Source organism: Sus scrofa, chromosome 11 (assembly GCF_000003025.6).
Source record: "Sus scrofa isolate TJ Tabasco breed Duroc chromosome 11, Sscrofa11.1, whole genome shotgun sequence".
Classification (NCBI taxonomy): domain Eukaryota; kingdom Metazoa; phylum Chordata; class Mammalia; order Artiodactyla; family Suidae; genus Sus; species Sus scrofa.
In genome coordinates, this window is record NC_010453.5 from 21315580 (window position 1) to 21341965 (window position 26386).

At 35.3% G+C, this 26386-nt stretch overlaps 1 protein-coding gene across 10 annotated transcripts in view; it reads left to right on the plus strand.

Annotated features, from left to right (window-relative positions):
- ZC3H13 (zinc finger CCCH-type containing 13) overlaps positions 1–26386 on the plus strand; it is an 88703-nt gene that overhangs the window by 16725 nt on the left and 45592 nt on the right. For 7 of the 10 annotated variants that reach the window (XM_021065599.1, XM_021065593.1, XM_021065595.1 and 4 more), the window contains exons 5-7: positions 12366–12474; positions 20707–20846; positions 21450–21619. In XM_021065599.1, the coding sequence (XP_020921258.1) occupies positions 12366–12474; positions 20707–20846; positions 21450–21619 (419 nt within the window). The remainder of the gene's footprint in view (positions 1–12365; positions 12475–20706; positions 20847–21449; positions 21620–26386) is intronic. The other 3 variants (XM_021065602.1, XM_021065601.1, XM_021065596.1) reach the window with 1 other exon arrangement.

Below are 26386 nucleotides of genomic sequence, written 5' to 3' on the forward strand. Positions count from 1 at the left end.
TGTGGGAGGTCTTTATATTAGATCCTGACGTCTTTTTATTTTTATTTATTTATTTATTTTTTTTGGGGGGGGGCACACCCATGGCACATGGAGATTCCCAGGCTAGGGGTCTAATCGGAGCTACAGCTGCCAGCCTGCGCCACAGCCACAGCCACGCCAGATCCAGTCCACGTCTGTGACCTGCACCACAGCTCACGGCAGTGCTGCTGAGGTCTTTTTAAATTTCACTTTGTTGTGAATAATTTGTGAACGTTAAAGTTATTCGTTTTAAGTGTACTGTTTGATTCTCAACAACTGTACACACCTGTATGACCACTACTACGATCAAGATACATAGCAGTTCCGTCAACCCAGAACATATCTTCATGTCATTTTAGAGTCCATCCCCTCTCAAACCAGGCTCCTGACAGCCTCTTGATCCGGCACTATAATGGAATCGGATCATATGTATTCTTGTGTCTCAGTTCTTTTAGCGTAATAGTTTGGAAATGCAGCCATGTCAATAATTTTTTCCTTTTATCATGGATTTCCTTTTTTTTTTTTTTTTTTTTTGTCTTTTTTGCTATTTCTTTGGGCTGCTCCCGCCACATATGGAGATTCCCAGGCTAGGGGTCGAATCGGAGCTGTAGCCGCCGGCCTACACCAGAGCCACAGCAACGCGGATCAGAGCCGCGTCTGCAACCTATACCACAGCTCATGGCAACGCCAGATCGTTAACCCACTGAGCAAGGGCAGGGACCGAACCCGCAACCTCACGGTTCCTAGTCGGATTCGTTAACCACTGCGCCACGACGGGAACTCCTATCATGGATTTCCTTTTATCATAGTATTTTTATATAGATATATCAGAATTTGTTTATCCATTCCCCAGTTGATGGACACAAGTTATTCTCTGCTTTTTTTGCTATCATGGGTAAAGCTGCTATGAACATTTCCATACAAGTCTTTCTGAAGACCTAAGTTCTCTGTGGTAAATACCTAGAAGCGGAGTTGCTGAGTCATATGCTATGTTTACCCTTCACTTTAAAACAAACTGCTTAATGGTTTTCCAAAGTGGTTATTCCATTTTACATCTCAGCCTACAGTGTTTGAGAGTTTTAGTTGCTCTACATTCTTGCCAGCACTTTGCATTGTTCTAGTGGATATGCTGGTTTTAATTTGCATTTCTTGATGATTAGTGATGTTGCACATCTTTTGATGTGTTTATTGCCCTTTTATATATTTTTTTTGTGAATCATCTGTTTATATCTTTTGCTTATAAGTTGGGCTCTTATATACAGATTTGTGGTTCTTGTATGTTCTGAGTACTACCAGTTATATGTAAGATATATGTATTGCAAATAGGTTTTCCCAGTATGTGACTTGCCTTTTTATTTTCTTTGTGGTGCCTTTCAAAATATCTTTTAAATTTTGATGAAGTCCAGTTATAGCCTGCCTTGTATTGATACAGCCTCAGTAGTCCTTGATAGTTCCTTTGTTTCTGTTAAGATGTTCCCAGCTCACTGTGTATATTTTATACCCTTTGTTTGGAGTCAGCCATTTTCCCCTGTAGCCTTGGTTGTTTTACTGGGAGATGATTTTAGGACCACTACTTGGAAACCAGTAGATTGGTGGTTGTTTTTAAGGCTTTTCATTGTGTTTCACCTAGGAAATACACATGTATCTTCTCTTTAAAAACATGCAAACAAACATGAGTTCAAGTAATTCAGTTTTAGAATTGTAAGACTTCTACCTAATTCTTTGATTTTCTAGTTGTATCGCTTTTCTCTTGTGCTAAAAATTTTAGTCTTGTTGACATTCATTTGTATTATCTTACATTTAATAGTTCCAGTATAACAATTAACAATAGTGTTGCTAATAATCTTATTACTAGGAACAGTGTGTAAGGTGTGTCTTTGTAGTCCTTAGGATATATCTTGTGAGGGAAGTATCTGTGAAATCTGTTCGGAATGTATATTTAAATTGTGTTTTAGGTCCCTTGAAAAGTTGTCTATGTGGTTAAACCTAAAACTGATATGTGGTTGGGTTGATTTATTTCATTTTGATTCTAGTTTTAGGGTTATTTAAAACAACCATTTCTGGATTTCAAAATTTTGAAACTGATGCCTACTGTGCTAATGAGGCACCTCATGGTTTCAAAGTTAAATCTATAAAACAGGTTGCATTCAGAAAAGTCTACCTTTTATCTCATGATTGTTATACTTTTTTCATTATGGGTAACCTAAAAACTAAGTTAATGGATTATCCTCCACTTAAAAATATGTACACAACTGTTAGCAGGTAACATGATACCAAATACAGGAAACCCTAAAGACTTACCAAAAAAAACCTATTAGAACTAATAAGTGAATTCAGTGAAGTTGTAGGATACAAAATTAATGTACAGAAACCTGTAGTATTTTTATATACTGATAATGATCTATCAGCAAGAGAAATTAAGAAAATAATCATATTTACAGTTGGATCGGAAACAATAAATGTATAGGAATAAATTTAACCAAGATGGTGAAAGATCTGTACCCTGAAAACAATAAGACATCTATGAAAGGAATTGAAAGTGACACAAATAAGTGGAAAGATAATACCATATTCATGGATTTGAAGAATTAGTGGTTTCTTTGGGTTTTTTTAAGGGCTGTAGCCACAGCAAGGACAGATCTGAGACTACACCACAGCTTGCTGCAATGCCAGATCCTTAGCTTACTGAGTGGGGCCAGGGATTGAACTCACTTCCTCATGGATACTAGAGTTCATTTCTGCTGAGCCATAGTGGGAACTCCCGAAGAATTGGTATTGTTAAAACATCCATACTACCCAAAGCAGCCTACAAATTTATGGTACTTAAAGAATTTCTGCGTAGACAGTCATGTCATCCTTGAACAAAGACATTTATTTCTTCTTTCTCAATCCATATACTTTTTATTTCCTTTTCTTGTTTTATTGCATTAGCTAAAGCTTCCATTATGATGTTGAGAAGGAATGGTGAGAAGGGACACCTTTTTGTTCCTGATGTTAGCAAGAAACTTCCAGTTTCTCACCAGTAATTATGGTGTTATCTGTAGGTTTTGTATAGATATTCTTTATCAAGTTAAGAAAGTTCTTTATTTTTAGTTTACTAAGAGATTTTTATCAAGAATGAGTGTTGGACTTTGCTTTTTTGTGGTTTTTTTTTTTTTTTTTTTTTTTTTTTAGGGCTGCACTTGTGGCATATGGAGGTTCCCAGGCTAGGGGTCCAGTTGGAGCTATAGCAGCCAGCCTGTGCCACAGCAAAAATCAGATCTGAGCCACATCTGTGACCTACACCACAGCTTACAGCAACACCAGATCCTTAACCTGCTGAGTGAGGCCAGGGATCAAATCTGCAACCTCATGGTCCCTAGTTGAATTCATTTCCACTGTTCCATATGGGAACTCCTGTTTTTTTTTGTTTTTTTTTTTTTTTGGTCTTTTGTCTTTTCAGCACCACACCCACGGCATATGGAAGTTCCCATAGGAGTCTAATCAGAGCTACAGCTGCCAGCCTACACCACAAGTCACAGCCTCAATGCCTCATCCATAACCCACTGAGCAAGGCCAGGGATTGAACCCACAACCTCATGGTTCCTAGTCGGATTCATTTCCACTGTGCCACGATGGGAACTCCCCTGAATTTTGTTAAATGCCTTTTCTGTATCTGTTTATATGATCATGTTTGATATGATCATGTGATTTTTCTTTGTTAGTCTGTTGATGGATTACTGAGTTTTAAATTTTTTGTTGTTGTTCTTGTCTTTTTTTTTTTTTTTTTTTAGGGCTGTACCTGCGGCACATGGAAGTTCCCAGGCTAGGGGTCCAATCAGAGCTGGAGCCACTGGCCTATGCCAGAGCCACAGCAACGTGGGATCTGAGCAGCATCTATGACCTACCCCACAGCTCATGGCAATGCCAGGTCCTTAACCCACTGAGCGAGGCCAGAGATCGAACCCAGGTCCTCATGGATGCTAGACGCTTTTGCTAATTGCTGAGCCACGACCGCAGCTCCTGAGTTTTAAATGTTAAACCAGTCTTACATACTTGGTATAAATCTCACTTGGTTGTAGTGTATTATTTTTTTTATGTATTGTTGGATTCGATTTGGTAATATTTTGTTCAGGATTTTTGCATCTATGTTCATGAGATATATTAATCTTTTTTTCCCTTATAATATCTTCATCCGGTTTGGGTATTGGTTATCAAATTTGTGGGCATAGCATTGTTCATTGTATTCTTTTACTGACCTTTAAATGTCCTTGGGGTCTGTAATGTTTCCTCTTTTATTTCTGATATTGATAATTTATGTTTTCTCTCTTTTTTTCTTAGTTTGCCTGAGTAAGGCTTGATCTTTTGTTGATTCTTCTTGATTGATTTCCTGTTTTCAATTTCATTGATTTCCATTCTAATTTTTGTTGTTTTTATTTTGCTTACTTTAGATTTCAGTTATTCTTTTTCTAGTTTTCTAAGATGGAAACTTAGATTACTGATTTTAGAATTTTCTTCTTTTCTATTTTAATTCAGTGACATAAATTTCTAAGCAGTACTTTACGTGCATCCCACAAAATTTGATAAATTGTATTTTATTTTCATTTAGTTTGAAATATTTTGAAACTTCTCTTAGATTTCTTCTTTGTCCCAAGTGTTAATTACTAGTGTGTTGTTTTTAATCACACAGTTTGATATTATCTAGCTATCTGTTACTGATTTCTAGTTAAATTCCTTTGTGGTCTGAGAGCAGACACTATATGATTTTTTTGTTCTTTTAACTGTGCGTTTTATGGTCTAGAATGTGTTCTATCTTGGTGACTGTTCAATGTGAGCTTGAGAAGAATGTGTATTCTTCTGTCATTGGATGAAGTAGTCTTTAGATCGAGTTATGTCAAATAGAGTGGTGGTGCTTTTGATTTCAGTTGTGTTTTGGCTAAATTTCTGCTGCTGGGTCTGTACATTTCTGATAGAGGGATGTTAAAGTCTGCAGCTGTATTAGTGAATCATGTATTTCTCCTTGCAGTAATCAGTTTTTACTTCATATATTTTGACACTGTCTTTAGGTGCATATATTAAGGAATATTATAATACCTTTTTGAAGAATTGACCCCTTTATTATTATGTTATAAATTTTTGGCCCTGATAAATTTCCTTGTTCTTGAAGTCTGCTGTCTAAAATTAATATGGCTCCTTCCACTCTTTAGATTAGTATTTGCATAGTGTATCTTTCTCCATCCCCTTCCTTTTTTATCCATATGTCTTTATGTTTATAGTTGATTTTTCATGGAAGGCACACACACACACACGCACGCACGCACGCACGCACGCTGAGTCTTGTTTTTTGATCCACTGTGACAAACCCTTTATTTTAATTATTGGTATGTTTAGTCCATTTGATGTTTAAAGTAATTATTGATATAGTTGTATTAATACCTACTGTAATTGTTACTGTTTTCTATTTGTCATACCATTGTTTTTTGCTCCTATTTTTTGTCTTCCACTCTTTTTGTGCCTTTTATGGTTTGAATTGAATGTTCTTATTCCTTTTCCTATCCTTTCTTAGCGTATCAATTATACTTGTTATTTTTTACTTTTTTAAGTGATTGCTCTAGAGTTTGTAAGTAATTTACAACTAATTCAAGTCTACTTTCAAATAACACTGTAGCACTTCACAGATAGTCCAAGTACCTTTAATAACAAAACATTCCTAATTCTTTGTTCTGAAATGTCTTTAGTGGTATTGGGATTTTCTGTTCTTGAAAGGTTTGGTAGAATTCCCGTGTGAAACCATCTGAATCTGGTACTATTTTATGAAGAAGTTCTTTAATTTATTTTTTCAATAGAAATTAGTAGACTTTTGTCTTTGTCTAAGTCAATTTTGTTAATATTGTTTTTCTCGAAAATTGAATATTTTATCTAGGTTTTTAAAAAATTTGTTTGAATGGAGTTGTGTGTTTTTCATTTTTTTCTGTTCTCACAGCTATTTTTACTTTGTCATTTTGGATTTTGAATGCTCATGTTTTCTCATTTTTTTCTTCATAGCTTAGCCAGTGGTTTATTTTCAAAGAAACAGCTTTTGAATTTATATATTAGTTCTTTTTCTTTTCTAACACATTTGTTTTTCTTATTAATTCCTTCTTTGGTTTACTATATTCCTTTTCTTTTGAACTGGCTGAACATTGATTTACATAAAACATATATATATATATATATATGGTTATAAGCATTTTTCTGATAACCACTTTGGGTGAATTCTCTGGATTTCATATATCATGCTTTCATTGTAATTATTTTTAAGGACTTCTCTTTAGATATATGTTTCACCTATGATTCAATAGTTGTTTAATGACATATAAAATTTTCAGGTTGAAGAGCCTTTTGTTTGTTTTGTGTGTGTGTATTCTTTTGATTGTTTTAAAAATAACTTCTTTATTATTGCTGTCTGTATTTCTGTTTTTTAAAAATTTGTTGAGATTTTCTTTGTGGCCTAACATATAGTCAGTTTTTCTGAATTTGTGTGCTTGAAAAAAAAATGTATTTTCTATTTTTTTGGCTTTTGAGTTCTAAAATTTGTCTAAAACATTTGGGTTTTTTTTTTTTTTTTTGATCTATGTTTTTCATATCTTTGTCTACTTGGTCTATCTTGGTTTGAGAATGTCTTGTCAAGTGTCTTATTAATATCTTTCTGTGTTGTTCTCTGCACATTCGCTATAGCTTGTGCTTTCTAGTGCTTTATTACCGGGTAAACAGAATCAGAGATCTACTTCTCTCTTCATCATAATTTTGTTTAAAAATGATATTTATTTTTTCCATTATACTTGATTTACACTGTTCTGTCAATTTCTACTGTATAGCAAAGTGACACAGTCATACATATATATATATATTCTTTTTCTCACATTATCCTCCATCATGTTCCATCACAAGTGTCTGGATATAGTTCCTTGTGCTATACAGCAGGATCTCATTGCTTATCCACTCCAAATGTGGTAGTTTGCATCTCTTAACCCTAGACTCCCAGTCCATCCTACTCCATCCTCTTCCCCCTTGGCAACTATAAGTCTTTTCTCCAAGTCCATGAGTTTCTTTTCTGTGGAAAGGTTCATTTGTGCCATATATTAGATATCAGATATAAGTGATATCATATGGTATTTGTCTTCCTCTTTCTAACTTACTTCACTTAGTGTGAGAGTCTCTAGTTCTATCCATGTTGCTGCAAATGGCATTATTTTGTTCTTTTTAATGGCTGAATAGTATTTCATTGTGTATATATAACACATCTTCTTAACCCGTTCATCTGTCAATGGACATTTAGGTTGTTTCCTTGTTTTGCCTATTGTGAATAGTGCTGCAGTGACCATATGGGTAAGTGTATCTTTTTCAATGAAAATTTTGTCTGGATATATGCCCAAGAGTGGGATTGCTGGTTCATATGGTAGTTCTAGATTTAGTTTTCTGAGGTACCTCCATACTGTTTTCCACAGAAGTTGTACCAATTTGCACTCCCACCAACAGCGTGGGGAGGGTACCTTTTTCTCCACACCCTCTCTAGCATTTGTTATTTGTTGACTTGTTAATGATGGCCATTCTGACTGGTGTGAGGTGGTACCTCATTGTGGTTTTGATATGCATTTCTCTAATATTTAGTGATGTTGAGCATTTTTTCCTGTGCTTGTTGACCATTCTGTATATTTTCTTGGGGAAATAATCTGTTTAGGTCTCTTGTACATTTTTCATTTGGCTTGTTGGTTTTTTTTTTTTTTTTTTTGCTGTCGAGTTGTATAAATAGTTTGTATATTTTAGTGATGAAGCCCTTGTCAGTGGCATCGTTTGAAACTATTTTCTCCCATTCTGTAAGTTGTCTTTTTTTTTTTTTTTTTTTTTTTAATGGTTTCCTTGCTGTGCAAAAACTTGATTAGGTCCCATTGGTTTATTTTTGCTTTTATTTCTGTTACCTTGGGAGTCTGACCTAAGAAAACATTTGTACGGTTGATGTCAGAGAATGTTTTGCTTATGTTCTCTTCTAGGAGTTTGATAGTGTCTTGTCTTAAATTTAAGTCTTTAAGCCATTTTGAGTTTATTTTTGTGCATGGTGTGAGGGCGTGTTCCAGTTTCATTGATTTAGATGCGGCTGTCCAGTTTTCCGAGCATCACTTACTGAAAAGACTTTTTCCCATTTTATATTCTTGTCTCCTTTGTCGAAGATTAATTGACTGTAGGTGTCTGGGTTTATTTCCAGGTTCTCTATTCTGTTCCATTGGTCTCTATGTCTGTTTTGGTACCAGTACCACACTGTCTTGATGACAGTAGCTTTGAATTTTGCCTGAAGTCTGGGGGAGTTCTGCCTCCTGCTTGGTTTTTGTTCCTCAGGATTGCCTTGCATTCTGGGTCTTTTATGGTTCCATATAAATTTTTGGATTGTTTGTTGTAGTTCTGTGAAAAATGTCATGGGTAATTTGATAGGGGTTGCATTGAATCTGTAGATTGCTTTGGGTAGTATAGCCATTTTTATGTTCATCGTAATTTTTAAAATGCAGTGTTTGGAGATGACTTCATTTTTATTATCTGTTTAATACTTTTTGAAATTTATAATCCTATTTGTCCACACTGGGAAACCTCTTTATTTTATATATATATGTATCTCCTCGTTCTTCAAAAACAGTTTTGCTGGGCACATAACAATGTGTTGACAGATTTATCTCAGCACTTTGAAAATACTGTTCCATTGTCTTTTCTCTGGATGTTTCTAATATTTTCTCTATTCCTCTCATGTTCTGTGGTTATGATATAATATTCTACTTGATATGTATTTTGCTTTCTGCATCTTCAGGCTTGTGTCTCTTTGATTATGGAAAATTTCAGTCACTGTTTCTTTCAATATTTATTGCCTTTCCCATACTCTGGTTTTTCCCCCTGGGATTCCAATTAGTTGTACATTTGATTTTCTGAGTATTCACCCACATTTTTGAACCTCTTCTGTATTTTCTATAACCTTGTCTTTATGTGCTGCATTCTGGATAAATTTTTTAATTTCATTTTCCAGTTCATCAGTTTTCTCTTCACTGATGGGCCCGAGGCTTAGTCTCTGGTCAGCTCTAATACTTGTAAAAGTCTTAAAGTCCCTACCAGCTCTCCTATTTGCTGCTCAGTCCTTGGTTTCAATTCCGTTTTTGTTTCTTTGTTTTGCTGCTGTTTTGCATTCTTGAGAAAGCAGTGATGAATTAAAAATATATTTGTTGTTGTTCTTTATGATCTAGTTTCATTGTACACAGAGAACGTTTCAAAGGATATATATATCACGAAGAAGGAAAATGACATTAGGAGGGTCCAAAATGCAATAGTAAAAGTGACCCAATAAAATGTTTACTAGGTTGAAAAGAGTGTTTTGTTGTGGCCTATGCAGTTGTCAAAAGTGTGGCACTATACTTTGAAGAAGTGAATTGTAGTACTGAAGGTGTAAAGTAGATTATCGCTTTGAACTCTCAGAATTCATTCACTTCTTTCTGTTTGTGGCTACATTGTGGTTTGGGGGAATTGACTCCAGATTCACTGCTGGACCCTCATTAGTCTAATTTAGTCATAATAATCCCATTCTCCTTGCTAATTCAGTTGATGCAGTAGTCAGATCTACGTCATTTAGTCTGTTATCTTGATAGCAGTTATTGATTCAGATGGGGCCTTGTGACTGAAGTTGGCTAATTGGTGAATTCATATGTTTTGCTGCCAAAATATTAGTATGTTTGGTGATAGGGTTGCTGTTCCAGACCCTGTTGGCTTTGTTGCTTAATGTATTTTGAAATTCAGGTAATTCTGAATTCTTAAAATACTTCATTCCATGGGTATTAGCTAAAACATTGTGGTTCTTTAACAGGTATTTCAGCACGTGTTCCAGGATGACTAATTTAGAATACAGAATAATTGGATGGTTGCACCTCTAATTATTAGGTTTGCATTTAAGAGCAATAAGATGACAAACCCATTTTGTTCAAGAAATACAGGAAGGTGAAAGCAGACTGTGCTGTGCTCAATGGGACATGTAATATCAGACCCTTTATATTTGACCGTGATAAGAGAAAGAGGGAAATTATTTTATTTTATAAGGAATAACATGCACAAACAAGTTGTACATTGTAAAGTGGAAAAATGAGGAAATACAACATTTAAAAAAATGACCTGAGCTTTAAGTGTTATCAAAATAATTTCCTATATTACGATGAGGTAGGATAATGACAAAACATTAGAATAAAACATACTCCCTAATTTAAAATTTCACCGCATACTGAAGCCTGCATTCGGTCTCTAGTTCTTAATAATAGTAGTTACAGATGATCTCTGGAGACAATATCAGAGTCGTGTTGAAGGACAATAGACAATGCAGAAATCACGTGATTTCAGTATGTAGGGTAGATATTATGAAATACTTACATTATTAATGAAACTTATTGAGATTATTATATCTCTGGTTCTAAATCTGTTAAAAATATTGCTACAAATTTGCAGATTCTTTTATTTTTCACTATCAGTGCTACTGTTCTGAAACCCTTTTCACCTGTATTTGTAGTTGGACGTTACAAGATACTTTATAGACAGAAACCACAGAATATATATTATTCAGTAATTTAGAGAGAACTTTCTATAAAAATTTTTTGATAGAGTACATACCGATGTATATTTATAGTGGATTTAATCCACAGAAGATTCAAAAGTTGCATGGGATATGGAATAGTTCTCATTGATTGTTCCACACTAATATATAATTGTGTGTGTGTGTGTATTCGCATCTGTGGCATATGGAAGTTTCCAGGCCAGGGATTGAACCCAAGCCACAGCTGTGACCTATGCTGCAGCTGCAGCAATGCCAGATACTTTAACCCACTGCATTGGGATGGGGATCAAACCTCTGCTTCCATAGCGACCCAAGCCACTGCAGTCGGATTCTTACTCCACGGTGCCACAGCGGGAACTCCCTCAGGACACATTTTAAGAATAAAAGTAGATTTTGTTCCTTTTCTCCTTTTGTCTTATGTACAAATAGGAGATGGTTTACTCTTTTTCTTCTTTTCCTTTCCCTTCCTTTCCCGTCCTTCCTTCTTTCCTCCTTCCTCCCTCACTCCCTTCCTCTTTTTCTTTTCTTTCTGCTTTTTACTATTTTGTTCTGGCTGGTTCTATTATATAACCTTTTAGTGATTTCTTGTCAGCCTCTCCTGTTTTACCAGCAACTGTATATGTGTCATTTAGCAAGTAATACAGCATGACTTCACAGTAAATATGTGACATTTCGGGGGAATTATATACTAGAGTTCTTTACAAAGAAGACTTAAAAGAGAAATTAATTTGTATTTTAAGCAGCCAAACTTTATGTTTGGTAATGCCCAGAAAAACTTTCAGCGCTTGATGTCCTTGTGTCAATGTCTCTCATAGTCAGGATTTCGAGTGCTAATAAAAGTGAGTCACTGTGGTGGGAAGATAACTGTTCCTTGACATTCATTTTCTTACCGCTTAATTACATGTGGTTTGGAGTCCTTATCTTATGTAATAGAATATTTAATTAAATTTTATAAGCCGAATTGCTATTGTCCTGCTTTGTCTATAGGCTCCTGTTATACCTGGAATAAAATGTAAAACTTTGTTTCTGTTTTCTTTTGTTTTTTTGGCCGCACCTGGGGCATGTGGAGTTCCTGGGACAGGGATTGAACCTGAGCCACAGTAGTGGCCACACTGGATGTTTAACTCACTGAGCCACCAAGGAACTCCCAAAACTTTGGGATTTTTGCTGCAATATATGGACAACTTTCTTAACTATTTTAGTTGCCTTTTTTGTTTAATCAAAATAGGGAAAACCCCCCTTTTTAAAGCATTTGTAAAATTATTAAATGAGTTTGGACTTATCTTTAGGTGTAGGTAAATGCTCTAACATTAGCGTATGACAAGTCTGAGGTCAGCAATTATTTTTGAGAATCTACTGTAAATGCTGTAACCTTTTTCTAGTCATTTCAAAATAGAGTCACTTACAAATCCTATGTTGTATTTTTTCCATTTTAAGCTTTACCTCGTCATTTTCACATAGGAACTGAATATAGTATCCTCTCAAATGCTGATTAAAATGTTAGATTTGCACTGTGTCTTTTAAAATCTTGCTACTTCTTACATTTACCAAGTTCCCATTCTTAAGTAAAATAGAGTACAGTCTTCTCGTTGTGATGCTACTGTAGAACCTTTATTTCCTCTACTTAGTAGGGAAATTATTATTTACAAAACTGATTCTTGAATGAAACAAAGATAAGTTAGAAATATTCCATATTATAGTAACTATCTCATGTAGTTTCACAACTATAATAACCTGTGTTTATATATGTACTTTTTAGAAAGAATCTTCAAGAGGGAGACATAGGGAAAAGGAAGACATAAAAATCACTAAGGAGAGAACTCCAGAAAGTGAAGAAGAAAATGTAGAATGGGAAACTAATAGAGATGGTGAGTTTCAAAAATCTTTGTTTATATAGTCAGTTTATTGATTATTTACTTTGTAGAGTTTCTGTGGGCTTCAAAACACTTTTCCACTGTGACCTGTTTGAATCACCTGGTTGACTTGTATCTATTTATTGAGTTAAAAGGCAGAAAATGGCAGATGGTGGAACAAAAGCAAAGAAAGCTATTTGCACTGTGTTTTTCAACTTCCATCCTTTTCTTCCTCTAGAACTTATTGTATAGTATCACAATCCTTTGGAATTTTATTACATTTGTAAATTTTTAATTTCTTTAGTATCAAGGTTTAAAAAAACCTAAATGTATATTTGTTGCTTTGCATAAAATATTAAAAGCAAGATTTTTTTAAACCTTAAGGACCTAGGAAAATTATCTCTAGGAAATTGTTGGCTTCCATCTTTTAGAAGAAATCCAAATCAGTGATAATTGAGGGATTTGTCTCAAAATAAGCAAAGTCGTCTTTGAGTCATTGTCTTAACAGATGAGCATTTATTTTCCACGCCTTGAATGTTCTCTCATCTCTACTTCTTTGACCTTCTGGAAGTGAGCATTATAGGCTCACACTGCCAAATACAGAGAAGGGGAACTCAAATTTGTTGAATGTGTTGAGTGTACTGGGCATTTTAATATATTTCCTCATTAATTCAGTAGCTTTGTTACTTTGCTTATAGATGACAAAACTAAAGCGTTTAAGAATGTAAGCAACTTCCTCATTAGTAAGCCAAAAGCTTAGGCCAGGTGTTAGAAAACTAGAACTTGTGAGCCAGCCATCTGTTTTTGCAGTAAGTTTTATTGGCAAATAGCCATGCCTGTTTACTTGGTTACATATTTTCTGTGGCTGCTTTTGAGCTACTCATGCATGAGTTGAGTACTTGTGACAGCCAGGAGACTACACACCTAACAATATTTGCTGTCTTTAAGAAATGTCTTCTGAAAACGTATAGACTAATACTCGAAAAGTACCTTAAATGGCTCTTTAGTAATTTGAGCATCAGTACTTTTTAAGGAAATCCATTCCATCTTTGTACAGTACTGTCTGTTAAAAAGTTACTTCTAAGAACAAATAGTAAACTTCTCTATTGATGAGTTCATTGGGATTTTGTAAATGTAATGCCTCCTACAAAAGAGCAGTAAAGGGGAGTTCCTATCGTGGATCAGTGGTTAACGAACCTGACTAGTATCCATGAGGATGTGGATTCAGTGGGTTAAGGATCTGGTGTTGCTGTGAGCTGTGGTGTAGATTGCAGCTCTGATCCAGTGTTGCTGTGGCTCTGGCGTAGGCCAGCAGCTGTGACTCTGACTCATCAACCCCTAGCCTGGGAACTTCCATATGCCACCAATGCAGCCCTAAATAGACCAAAAAACAAACAAACAAAAACCCCAGCAGTAAAGGCAACTAAAATATCCCATGGTAGTTAATTAAAATTATTTAACATATTGAAATAAAATATTACAAACTGTTCAAGGATAAATAGCTAACTTTTCCTAAATACTAAGGGATTAACTTTTAACACACCCAACATTCTTTCTTTTCATTTTAATTTAGTTTAATGTTTGGATAAAAAACATTCTTTCCAATGTTTGAGATACATTGGATGCTTCTTATTTTTAAAAATAGAAACTTGCCTGTTCTCATTTCAATAATGCATGCTAGTTTGTTGAACATTTCAGAGGTTCAGAAAAGCTTAAGTCAGTTTGTTTCTTTTCTTCCTAGTAGCCGTTGCAAACCTTTCTCCTTACACCTTCAGTCTTCCAACTCCTTTCTCTTGCTTGCTGTTTGTAACACAGAGATAAGGGAGCTCTATCCACAGACTCTTTCAGCTTCCTGCCACCACACCTATGAGCTAGTCCTTGATTCACATCTACACTTGACTTTGCTCAGAGGCCTTCCTCCTGTGGCGTGCGATTATATTCCCCTGATTTCCTCCCACCTCTGCAGTCTTGTTCACTTATTTTACTTTCTCTTTTACATCTTAACATCCATCTTGGCACATTTTCTCTTCTCCCCGTATTATTTTGAGCCATCGCCCTGCTTGTTCCCACTTTACAACCAAATTCTGCTTTTTCACCTCATATTTATTCAGTCTCCGAGTCATGTCTTCAAGAAAACTGCTCTTTAAGGTCACAGTAATCTCCTTTTTGCTAAATAAATGGAGCCGTAACTTGTCTTTTTATTCTGTAACCTCTCTGCAGCATGTGACATTTCCCAGGGCCTCTGTTCTTTTGAAGCACTTTCCCGTTAGCGTCCGTCTGTCACCCTTCAGGTTTTCTGTCTTCCTGTGCCAGCCCTTTGGCCCTATGTAGAGGCTCCTTGTATGCTCTCTGTCCCTTAAATTAAATGCTGATACCCAAGGCTTTGCTCTAGACTATCATCTTTAAAAACCTAAAGTGATTTTACTACAAGAACCTTTTATATGCAGAGTTCTTTTAAAAGGTGAGTAAATGTCTTTTATAGTAGCTTTACATATAAAATATTCACATGGCTATTCCTTAGCTTTTTCTTGATTAAAACGCATAAGTTCTGATTATTGTGTATCTTTATGGATTAAAAGTTTCTGTCAAAAGGAATATCGAAGCATGAAGTTGGTCAGATTGTGAGACTGAACTCATTTAATATACTTACCTTCTGCATCGTGAATCTAAAGTGAATAGCGGTTTAGCTAGACTCAGAAGAAAATTTGTCTGTATGAGTAGTTCTCAAACTTTTTGGTCTCAGCACACTTTTTCACTCTTTTTAAGGACACAAAAGAGCTTATGTTTTTGTGATTATCTGCTTCAGTAGTTTCCATTATTAGAAAATGGTTCTGAGAAATTTTTAAATATCTGTTAATTTATTTAAGAATTACAGGAGTAAACCTAATATATGCTTTTATGGAAAATAGCTGTATTTTGCAAAGCAAAAGTGAAAATGGAGGAGGTGGCAGTGTTTTACCTGTTTCTGCACATCTTAGTTTTAACTTCTTAAAGCTAAAGTAAACTTCTTAACGGACTTCATGGAAGACATTCTAGATTTTCACATTTGCTTCCACATTCAGTCTGTTAATGATATCACATATCATGTGACTTCTGGAAAATTTCATTATCTACTCAGGAGAGAATGAGTAAACCAGGCAAATAATGTAGTACTATAGAAATATTTTCGATCTTCTGGAACTCTAGAAATTGTCTTGGGCATCCCCAGGAATCCTCAGACCACTCTTTGAGAACCACTGGTCTCTAGAAGCAGCTTCTAAAATTGTTGGTTGTCTCCCCTTTATTGAGACTTCTTTTCTTCTCAATTTCAATTTTTCTGTCTAGATGAAGTCATGCTCTCAGGGCATCATTAATGTCTGTGTATTAATGACTTTAGTATCTGGAGCTCTATTTCTCTAAATGACTACTAATGTTCTAGTTCTTAAGATATTTGTTGTGTTGTCTATAGATATATTTTACCAAATAACCTTCTTACTCGTTCCTTGAGGTTAGTCTTGTCTCCTATATCATTCTCCACTTGAAAGCCAGAATAGTCTTCACAATGTTTTTTTACTTGAGTATAATAATATATTCAGAAGGGTGCATGAGTCATTTGTGCAACCATTGAATTTTCACAGACAGAACAGTTTTGGATAACCAGCACCCAAATCAATACAGAGAGAATTATCAGTATCCCATTAGCCCCCTGTCCTCCCCTCCAGTCACTGCCTCCCACCCCCACTTCCCAAAGGTAGCTACTGCCCTGATTTCTACCACCGTGGATTAGGGTTGTCTGTTTTTGAGCTCTGTGTAAGTGGAATCTGTGGCATGTACTCTTTTTGTACTTCGCTTCTTCTGCTTACAGTATGTTTGTGAAATTATTGCATGTAGTTCATTAATTCTCATTGGTATTCACAGTATTTCATTCTATGAGTACACCATAATTTATTCATTCAACTGTTGATAAACATTTGAATGATTTCTAGTTTTGGGCTATAATGGATAAGTTGATGCGATTATTCCTAATCCTCTCCTTTGATATGCATGTACCCATTTCTCTTGAGTTTATGCCTGGGAGTAGGATTCCTGGGCCATGAAGTTTGCACATGTTCATCTTTAGTTGATAATGTCAGGTCAAAAATGGTTCTCCTTACTTACTATGGTATTTTTTTGCCTTTTGCATCTTAGACACTCTGGAGGTGCGTGATAGTATCTCACTGTGCCTTTGGTGCCTTTTGCTCAGTAATGAAGTCAAGTGCTTTTTCACATTTATTGGCCATTGTACAACCCCTTTTGTAGACTTTATTTAGACTTTTGCCTATTCTTTTTTATGTTGCTGTTTTTAATTGCTGAATATTCTTTATATATTCTGAATAGGAGATGTTTATCAGATAAACGTATCGCAAATATCTTCCCTTTACTCTTGTGAGTTAGAGTGAGCTTTTAAAATAATGAATTGGTTCATTTAAAATTCATTATTTCTTTGATTTCTCATTGCCTTGAGGATCAAGTACAAATTCTTAATGAACCTACAAAACTTTTCAGTATCCACTTGCTTCCTGTATTTCTAGTCCCCCACCTCCAAGTCTTTGTTTTTTATTCGGGTCCTTAAACTTAGCATATTTGTTTACCAGAGTATCATTGCAATTGAAGAGAAAATGTCTGAACATAATTTTGTCAATCTTCAAGATGTGTATATCCTCCTAAAATAAGGTGTAAAGTCCAGAAATATAAATATTATAAGAATTAAATTTTTTGTATAACTACACACAGAAGTAATCTAGTAAAAATAATCACTATAAAAATATTTCACATGTGTAATGTGTTAAGTGTATAATAATAACACTATATATATTATATATAATAATATATATATTATGAACTTCCATAAATATAAAAAAAATAAGGCCAGTTGAAAAATTGGCACCCCCCCCCCAAATTGGGTACATAATTCATAGAGGAAATAGAAATGGTCTTATTACAGGGAATGCCAATGAAAATGAAGAGATAGAATTACTTATCCATCACATTCGCAGAAATGAAAAGTACTAAAATTATCAAGTCAAAGTTTACATTGTAAAGCTCTTTGGAGTGTAGTTTGGTAATATTAAAAATAAAAATTATACTTACCTTTAGTCCAGCAAATCCTGTTTGAAAAATCTGTTTCAAAGAAAATACTTGCATTTGTGAACTAAGGTAGGTATCAAATGTTCATTGAAGTCTTGTTTATAAGAGCAGAATATTGAAAACTAAATGTTTGTTACAGGAAAGTGGTTAAATTACGATATGTTCATATCATGAAACGCTTTGTTAATGAAGGTATTTGACCTGTATATATGACTTGGAAAGGTCTTTCTATAGGGCAATATGTGTAGAAGAGTATAAATATAAAGGCTTATTTTTATACCTGTGATGACTTGCATACAGTGGAGTGCTAGAAGAAAATTGTCATATTAAAGGATATGAATGTTCTTGAGGCTTTTACCCATAACTGCCAAATTATTTTCCAGGCTGGCTATATTAGCGCACATTGCTACCCCCAGAGAATGAATGTGCCTTTTATCTGCGCCTTTGCCAGTACCAAATATTGTACTCAGAAAAAAAACATGGCTCTTGAATATATAAAGGCTTATTAATATATCATTTGCATTTCTTTTTGTGAATTGCCTGTTCATGTTCTTTGCCCTTTCTTCTTTTAATTAGTAGTTCTTTATAGGCAGAGAATGTCAACCATATGTACTGTATGTATTTTTGTTACACATTCTTTAAAAATCTCTGCCTTATTAAATGTGCTCTTCTGATCATATTTACTATTTTCCTGATGACTTAGAATCTATTTGAATTAGTTATTATACGGTCATTGTATCGGTAACCTTGAACTAGAAGATGAGAGACATTTTCTAAATATTAAATGGTTACAGGCTCTTTTATTTTTGAGTTCCATCCTAATGTTTTGTGCTTTCTGATTTCTTTTGTCAGACTGTCCGTTACAATGTGCCTACTTCATAGCCCATCTTTTGTAAGCTAGAAGAACATCTTATTTTTGATTATAGCAGATATGTATAAAATTGGAATAAGTAGTTTCTTTCTTTCTTTTTTTTTGTCTTTTTGCTATTTCTTTGGGGCCGCTCCCACGGCATATGGAGGTTCCCAGGCTAGGGGTCCAATCGGAGCTGTAGCCACCGGCCTACGCCAGAGCCACAGCAACACGGCATCCGAGCCGCGTCTGCGACCTACACCACAGCTCACAGCAATGCCGGATCCTTAACCCACTGAGCAAGGGCAGGGACCAAACCCGCAACCTCATGGTTCCTAGTCGGATTCGTTAACCACTGCACCACGACGGGAACTCCCTGAATAATTAGTTTCTAAGCAAAGGCTTGAGAGCTTTCCCTCTCATCAACATTTATTAGCTGTAGTGCATTGACTTGGACATAGGTTTTAATTGTTGACAGCCGCCCCCCCCCCCTCCCCCCCGCCTCCCTTGTGTGGTTAGAAATTGAAGGCTGAAAGCCAGTGTCTCATTTTTTACAAGTGTTCTGTATGGGTGATATTTCTACATAGCAGTTTTTAGATGAGCAGAACATTACTGATAGTACCTTCAGAAACATTGTAAATCGTTTTTCTCAGTTAATTACTCTTTCCTTTGTTTTACCCTTAGTATTTAGTCATGAGATTTTTATCTGTTAATAATTTAAGAACACAATCAGAGCCCCCCTCTTCACTGATGTAAAGTGTCTCAGTGGAGGGCAAAATAGTAAGTAGGGAGAGCCACTATTCATTTAATTAAATTCAGGATCTCGAGTTGTTTTATCTAGTTAAAACTGTATGTCCATAAATATTTGATAGTTGCTTTCTGACTGAAAAGCGTGATTTAGTCTGTATTATGTACTTCCTGAACAATTGTCATCATACAACAATATGAGTAATCAAATTTTCTCACACAGATAATGGAAATATAATTACCCTCTCCGTTTTCAAGCATGAAATGATAGTTTGCATTCTAATTTATTTATCTGTACATGACAATGATGGCTTCTTTGTGTGTGCTTTAAGTAACCAAGCCGGACTCCTTGTCTTTATTGTTTTTTTGGGTCTTCATTTTATGTCTTTACTCCAAGTTAAGATATGGTGATCTTAGTGCCAGAAGTATGGCACCTCAGTTTGTAATCAGGCAGGCCCGACGTGGCCCTGTGTTAGGATAAAAGTCAGTGAAATTTCATCTTCTGTACTTCCCAGCATTAGTAGCAAATAAGGCGACAGTGCCACTAGCCACTGAAAACTTCAGCATATCTTACTGAAATAGCTCTGCCACACCACTCTTCCTTTTTGTCCCCCTTAGCTGACCTTCATATTCTTTTCATTGGAAGCTATGACTAGAAATAGATACATGCTATCAGATCTATTGAAGAGACGGATTCGTTTTAATCTCAGGAACTAGTACACATCACTTGTGATGGAAATGTTATAGGTCCTTGAGAAATTAGCTCATGTACACATTAGTATTAAAATGATTTTTAGTTACAAATCAGTTATGATACTAATATTAAAAAAACTATGGAAACAGCATTGTACACCTAATGGAACTTTAATACTAACAGGTCTTTAAGAAAATGAAGGCTATAACGAATCACGTCATATGCAGCATAAAATACTAAAGGCTTTAGTATCTTTAAGGCTTAGAATTTGTAGTTTAGGGTTTTAATTGTGTCTTTTAAAATTCCATCTCCTAAATCCCTAAACAACCCAAAGTCACTCTTAGAGAACCCAGGGACCTTAATACTGTTTGGTTTTTTTCATAAGGAAAGTAGCCACATGTATTTTAATTCTTTACGGAAACAGTATATAATTTATCTTTCTAGAAGTAGGTTACTCTAATTGAAGAATCTACCATTTTAATTTGTATAAAAATAGTTGAAAGTTTTTCTCTAATTTTTGGTGTGGATAATTATAATAGTTTCTGACGGAGTTCCCGTCGTGGCGCAGTGGTTAACGAATCCGACTAGAAACCATGAGGTTGCGGGTTCCATCCTTGGCCTTGCTCAGTGGGTGAAGGATCCGGCGTTGCCATGAGCTGTGGTGTAGGTCACAGACACGGCTCGGATCCTGAGTTGCTGAGGCTCTGGTGAAGGCCGGTGGCTACAGCTCTGATTCAACCCCTAGCCTGGGAACCTCCATATGCCATGGGAGCGGCACTAGACAAGGCAAAAAAAAAAGTCCAAAAAAAAAAAATAATTTCTGACAAGTAATGTAACTTTTATTTTAAAGATTCTGACAATGGAGATATTAATTATGATTATGTTCATGAGTTGTCGTTGGAAATGAAGCGTCAGAAGATACAGAGGGAATTAATGAAGCTGGAACAAGAAAACATGGAGAAAAGAGAAGAAATTATTATTAAAAAGGAGGTATATATCCTATTTGTTGAAATATGTTAGTAATTAGTAGCAACGTGGATATTGGTCAGAGAACTCATTAGCTGCTTGCCACATCTTAAAAGTTGTATTTGGATATTGATACTTTGCTCAACTTACTATATATATCAGTCAATTCATATATGTTAATCATTTACTCTTCACATTACTCTAGTAGATAAATAGGACAGATTTTTGTTATTGAGCAGGTAAACGAAACTCAAGTCCTATTGACTTGAATCTGTGTGCATCTGGTTTTTACGCCCATACTATTCCTGGAATACTTGTTTATTTTCTAAAGAGTAGAAAGAGATAAATTTATTGAATATAATTTGTGATTTTTTTTCTGAGGAGATTTTGCAGTTCCATAATTTTAGTGTGCTTTATTGATATTAGCATTGTGTTAAGGCAGTTAATGAGCATATTGGTTAACAGCATAGGTTCAGGCGTCAGAGTAATATTAATGTGTGCTGGTTATCCTAACACTTTTTCTTTCATCTGAGGTTGGTATGATTTAAAAACACATGCTTTGTTGTCTGATTTAAACAACCATGATTGGGAGAGTTTCTGAATTGACTTACTGAATTCTTTCGAAAGGTTTCACCAGAAGTGGTTAGATCAAAGTTATCCCCGTCACCTTCTCTCCGAAAGTCTAGCAAATCTCCAAAGCGTAAATCAAGCCCTAAGTCATCCTCTTCAGCGAGCAAGAAAGACAGGAAGACAACTGCAGTCTCTTCTCCCTTGCTGGACCAGCAGAGGTCAGTAAGGTAAAAACGAGTGCCAGAGTGAAAGAGCTTTTTCTGAAGGGATATTCAGAAGAATTACTTAGTAGATTACGTAAGGATACTTTTAATACATTCATTATTTAATGTAAGCTTTTTTCTTCTAATAAAAAAGTATGAAATTTTCCATTTAAAAGAAAATTAGAATAATAAAAAAAAGTCTATGTCACATCTGTATATCCTTCAGAGCTTTTTTTTTTTATTAAGAAATAGATACATGAATTAGTCATTTAGGATACTTGTTCATGTGTGTTTATACTTTCATAATATGTATTATCTTACAATACATAGTATTATTTTTATCTACTTAATTTTACTATATATATAACTTTTCTTCTGCAACTTTTTCACTTAACATTTTTTATATTTTTCTGTCTTGATATATGTAGCCATAGTTCTTTTGTATTGGTATTTATATATTTATCTACTTCTGTGTTGTTGAACGTTTAAGTTGTTTCCAGTTTTTAGCTCTTCCAAATTATGCACAGTGAACAGTATTCTTGTCTCCTTGTGTACATGGTCAAGAGAATAAAATCTTTATAATATATATGAAGCAATATGAATATATTAGTCGTAGCCAGTTGAAAAAATAAAAATAGAAATAAATTACATTGAGGAACTGAGACTGAAGCAAGAGACTTTTTTTTTAATTTAATGTTACTCTGGACTATTTACATTTTATTTTAATTAAAGGGCATTTACTCCTTTTATTTAAACCTAAAATCCTCTTCCCAATATTTGACCAGTTGGCAAACCCTGTCTATTTGAATCCGTAATGAAACTCATATGTGTGGTCTTTTCAGTCTTGTCCTTATTTTTATCGTCTTCCTCCTACACTCATCCACTTTCAGGCTTTCAGTGTCTAGCTCAAATTCTGTCTTTCCATTAAGTTTTCCCATTTCTCCTTACTGAACATAATTTCTGTTCCCTTTGTATACCTATCAGATTTTATTTTTACCTCTCAAAACGAATTGCTGTTTGCATTATATTTTAGCTGTGTCTTACAGCTTCTAATTAAATGTACAACATGTCTTACAACCTCTAATTAAATTTAAGCTCCTTGAAGGTTGTGATCTTGATGGCTCACTATTCTGAATCCTCACGGCACCTATGTTGCCTGGAGCTCTGCACTGTGACAAGGCAGGCCGTAAAATTGACTTGATGCTCTCCTTGGCTCCTGGGATTGGGTTACAGGGATCTGAAAAAAGTTGAACTGTAGAATGATATGATTCACCCCATTTGCTTTTTATCTTTTTGACTAACCAATTATATAACTTCCTCTCAATTCCAATTGCATTCATTTCTCCAAAAAAAAAAAACAAACCCAGGTATCAGAAATACTCTTTTATTTTCTTATCTTTTCTATGTTTAAAATATTTGAAATTTAATCTCTTCATAGGAAGTTTTGATAACTGTTTAGAGGAAAGGGTTTAGTTTCATTCTGTTCTTTTTTGTGTAGTCTTCTCTTACTGCTTTATTACTAACTCACTTATCCTTTCATGAATATTGAGCACGAATACTCACATTGACTTAACTACTGTATTTTCTGTATTGTAAGATACTTTAAGAATGTAACATTGGAGTTCCTGCTGTGGCGCAGTGGCTTAAGGATCTGGCATTATCTCTGCAGTGGCTCAGGTTGCTGCTGTGGCATGGGTTCAGTCCCTGGCCTGGCGCAGCAGATTAAGGAACCAGCATTGCCACAGTTGTGATGTAGGTCTCAGCTGCAGCTCAGATTCAGTCCCTGGCCTGGCAACTTCCATGTGCTGCAGGGGCAGCAAAAAAAAAAAAGGAAAGAAAGTAGCATTAATTTAATAAGAGAAGCAGAAAGACCTGGCAAATACTACATTAAAGGTACAAAGAAAACATCGGGTTGGGTATAGCATTTCTGTAGACATGCTGTTTACACTGCCCAGAGTGTGTCACATCATCCTATTCATCATGGATCATATTGTCAACTGTTTGAAGACATTGAACAGCAAGTAAGGATTAGAATTTCGGTTAAAATACAGTGGATTGTTGCAACCAGTGCCAGTAAGTCAACTGAGGTGACAGGTAAACAAACTCTTTGGTCTTACGTGGTGGTTATCACGTTGAGTAGGTAGGAGAAGATCACAAACAAATTAAAACTCACACTTCTCCCTGAAAGTTGGCAATTTCCTTTGACATTCACTGTGAGCGAGAACGTGACAGTAAGCTTTATGCTGGTGTGTGAGATAGTGTGGCTTAGGATCCACAAATGTGTTATTGATTCTGTTCATCTGCATTGTTTCTTAGTTTTTAATTAAGAAACTTTTCTTTATAGTTTTTTGTACAGATACGTAAAGTATATCAAAAGCTGTTAAAAAGAAATAGATTTGGGGAAGAGAGAGGCTCTAAAAATGATAGAAGTAGATAACTGAGCTCTTTGCCAAAAATAGGAGGTGGGCTCTGTGCCACTGAAGAATAATTAGTTGACTTCAGAATGCACAAAACCAGTTTTGGTCCAATTTTCAGTTGGAAGGCACTTGCAAACCCTATTTCTGTAAAATAATTTTTTTTTCCAACTACATATGTTTTTGAAGGTATTTGAAGAAATTCTGTACTGTAGAGAAAGTACTGGCATAGTCCTGGTTGTTAGAGTAGCTTACTCCCAGAGTGTGAATTTAACCCAACAAATTTATTTCTCATTCAAGTAAGAAATGAGTTTTTTCTAATTAATAGGTGACTCTCCTGTACATGGAGATTCAATAACTTAGGCTCCTTTTGACCGTGACGTCACTTTTTTGGGAGTTGGAGGACATCGAAAATGGATCATGCAAAGAAAAAAATTAGAGTAGTTTACAGGTATCTGGAGTATGAGAGTCTTTTATTAGGCCCGGAAGTGATGCACATCACTTCCACTCACATTCTTTTGACCAGACCCTGGTCATTTGGCCACGTCTAAGTTCAAAAAAGCCTGTACAGTATGGTTCAGCTGTATGACCAGGACAGAAGTAGACACCAGCTAGCTCTGTCACGGGCAGTAATGTGAAAATACAGTTTGTGTCGAGAATTCCCCTATCATTTATCTTGAAAATGGTTTTTAAAGTAATTTTTGATAGTATCGACACCATCTGTTGATTAGTGTTGTCTTTTAAGTAGAAAAATGTTTAGAAATGCAGACACTTACCACTTAATGAATACATTTAAAAGTTTGAGTCATCTCATAAACATACAATGAGACGTGGCTAATAATGGTTTTTGGCAGAAGACAAAATGAAAAGTAGATTTGGTCGTGCTTTAGTAATTTCTGACTTCCAAGGTGGTTGGCCTTGTCTATGATAATAAGAAGTAGGGATGAGGATGAAGAGAGCTGAATTCTGATTGTCCATGATGAGTCAGTTGCTTTTATCTGTTTTTAAACTTTTTTTTTTTTTCTTTTTAGGGCTGCACCTGCAGCATATGGAGGCTCCCAGGCTAGGGGTCGAATCAGAGCTGTAGCCAGCCGCCAGCCTACACGAGAGCAACAGCAATGCCAGATCCAAGCTGCATCTGTGACACACAGCTCACACCAGTGCTGGATCCTTAACCCACTGAGCGAGGCCAGGGATCAAACCCAAAACCTCATGGTTCCTAGTCGAATTCATTTCCACTGAGCCACGACGAGAACTCCTGTTTTTAATCTTACCAGCAATTTTGAGGAAGATACTATCAATTGCCTTTTTTTTTTCTTTTTTTTAATAGGTAAGGACTTTTGGGGTTGGGGAGCTCAAGGTGATAGGAAGTAAATTCTAGAACTTAGGTTTAGTCATCGTGTATAAATATCAATAGCTAGTGAAATAAGTAGCTATTGAAAACTTAATCAGATGTGTGAAAAGAAAGGGCTTCTTAAAAACTCCGTACCAGGCTGACCATTCAGTGTTGGAGTAAATAGGAAAAAAATGAGTAAAATGAGTACTGCTTAAAAGAAAATGTGCCGAATTTGAAAACACATTTACAATATTAGAAAGTGAAAGGAGAGGTGGGAATAATAAAAATGAGACAACAGAGGAGAGATCTTTGAGATGCAGTAACATAATAAAGGAAACCAGAGAGACTCAGGTCATGGCGAATTGATGAAATAAAAATAGGAAAAAATGAGTAAAAGACGTAAAGTTTCAGCTTGAAACAGACACTGAGTGCTAGAAAAGGTTAAAAAAAGAAAACCTAGATTTAGCTTGATGAAATTTTTAGTTTCCAAGGGATAATATTTTATAAGCATGCCAGCAGAAAAGGCAGGAAAAAACCTGCATAGGAAAAAAGTTGTCTCTCTTTGGATTTTTCATCCAAAACACTAAATTAAGGTATTGTAACAGTATTTATAGAGCTCTGCAGGAAAAGGTTATGACATCCAAATGCTCTAGTAGTCGCTCAAACCATTGTTAAGGTAGGAAGTGAAGACAGACGATTCGTAATGTGTAAGGGCTCAAAGTTATGTGCCATGTAGATAACATGATTTTAAGAGCCAAATAAAAAAGCTTAGTCTAGAGTCCAAAATCAATTCTAGGTAGAGTATCTGTGAAAGACAAAATTCTAAAATTTTAACGGATCATTTCTGTAATCTAAGAGTTGGAAAAGATTTGAATGAATGTTTAGGATTTAAAACAAAGATTTAAATGAATATTTACTAACACGTACTTAGGGTTTCATATATAGATGATGTTCTTTGTAATGCTAGAAACGTGGAAGCCATCTAAAAAACTTATCAATGTGAAGTTGTTTAAAGAAGTTATAGAGCCTGTCTATTAAAGG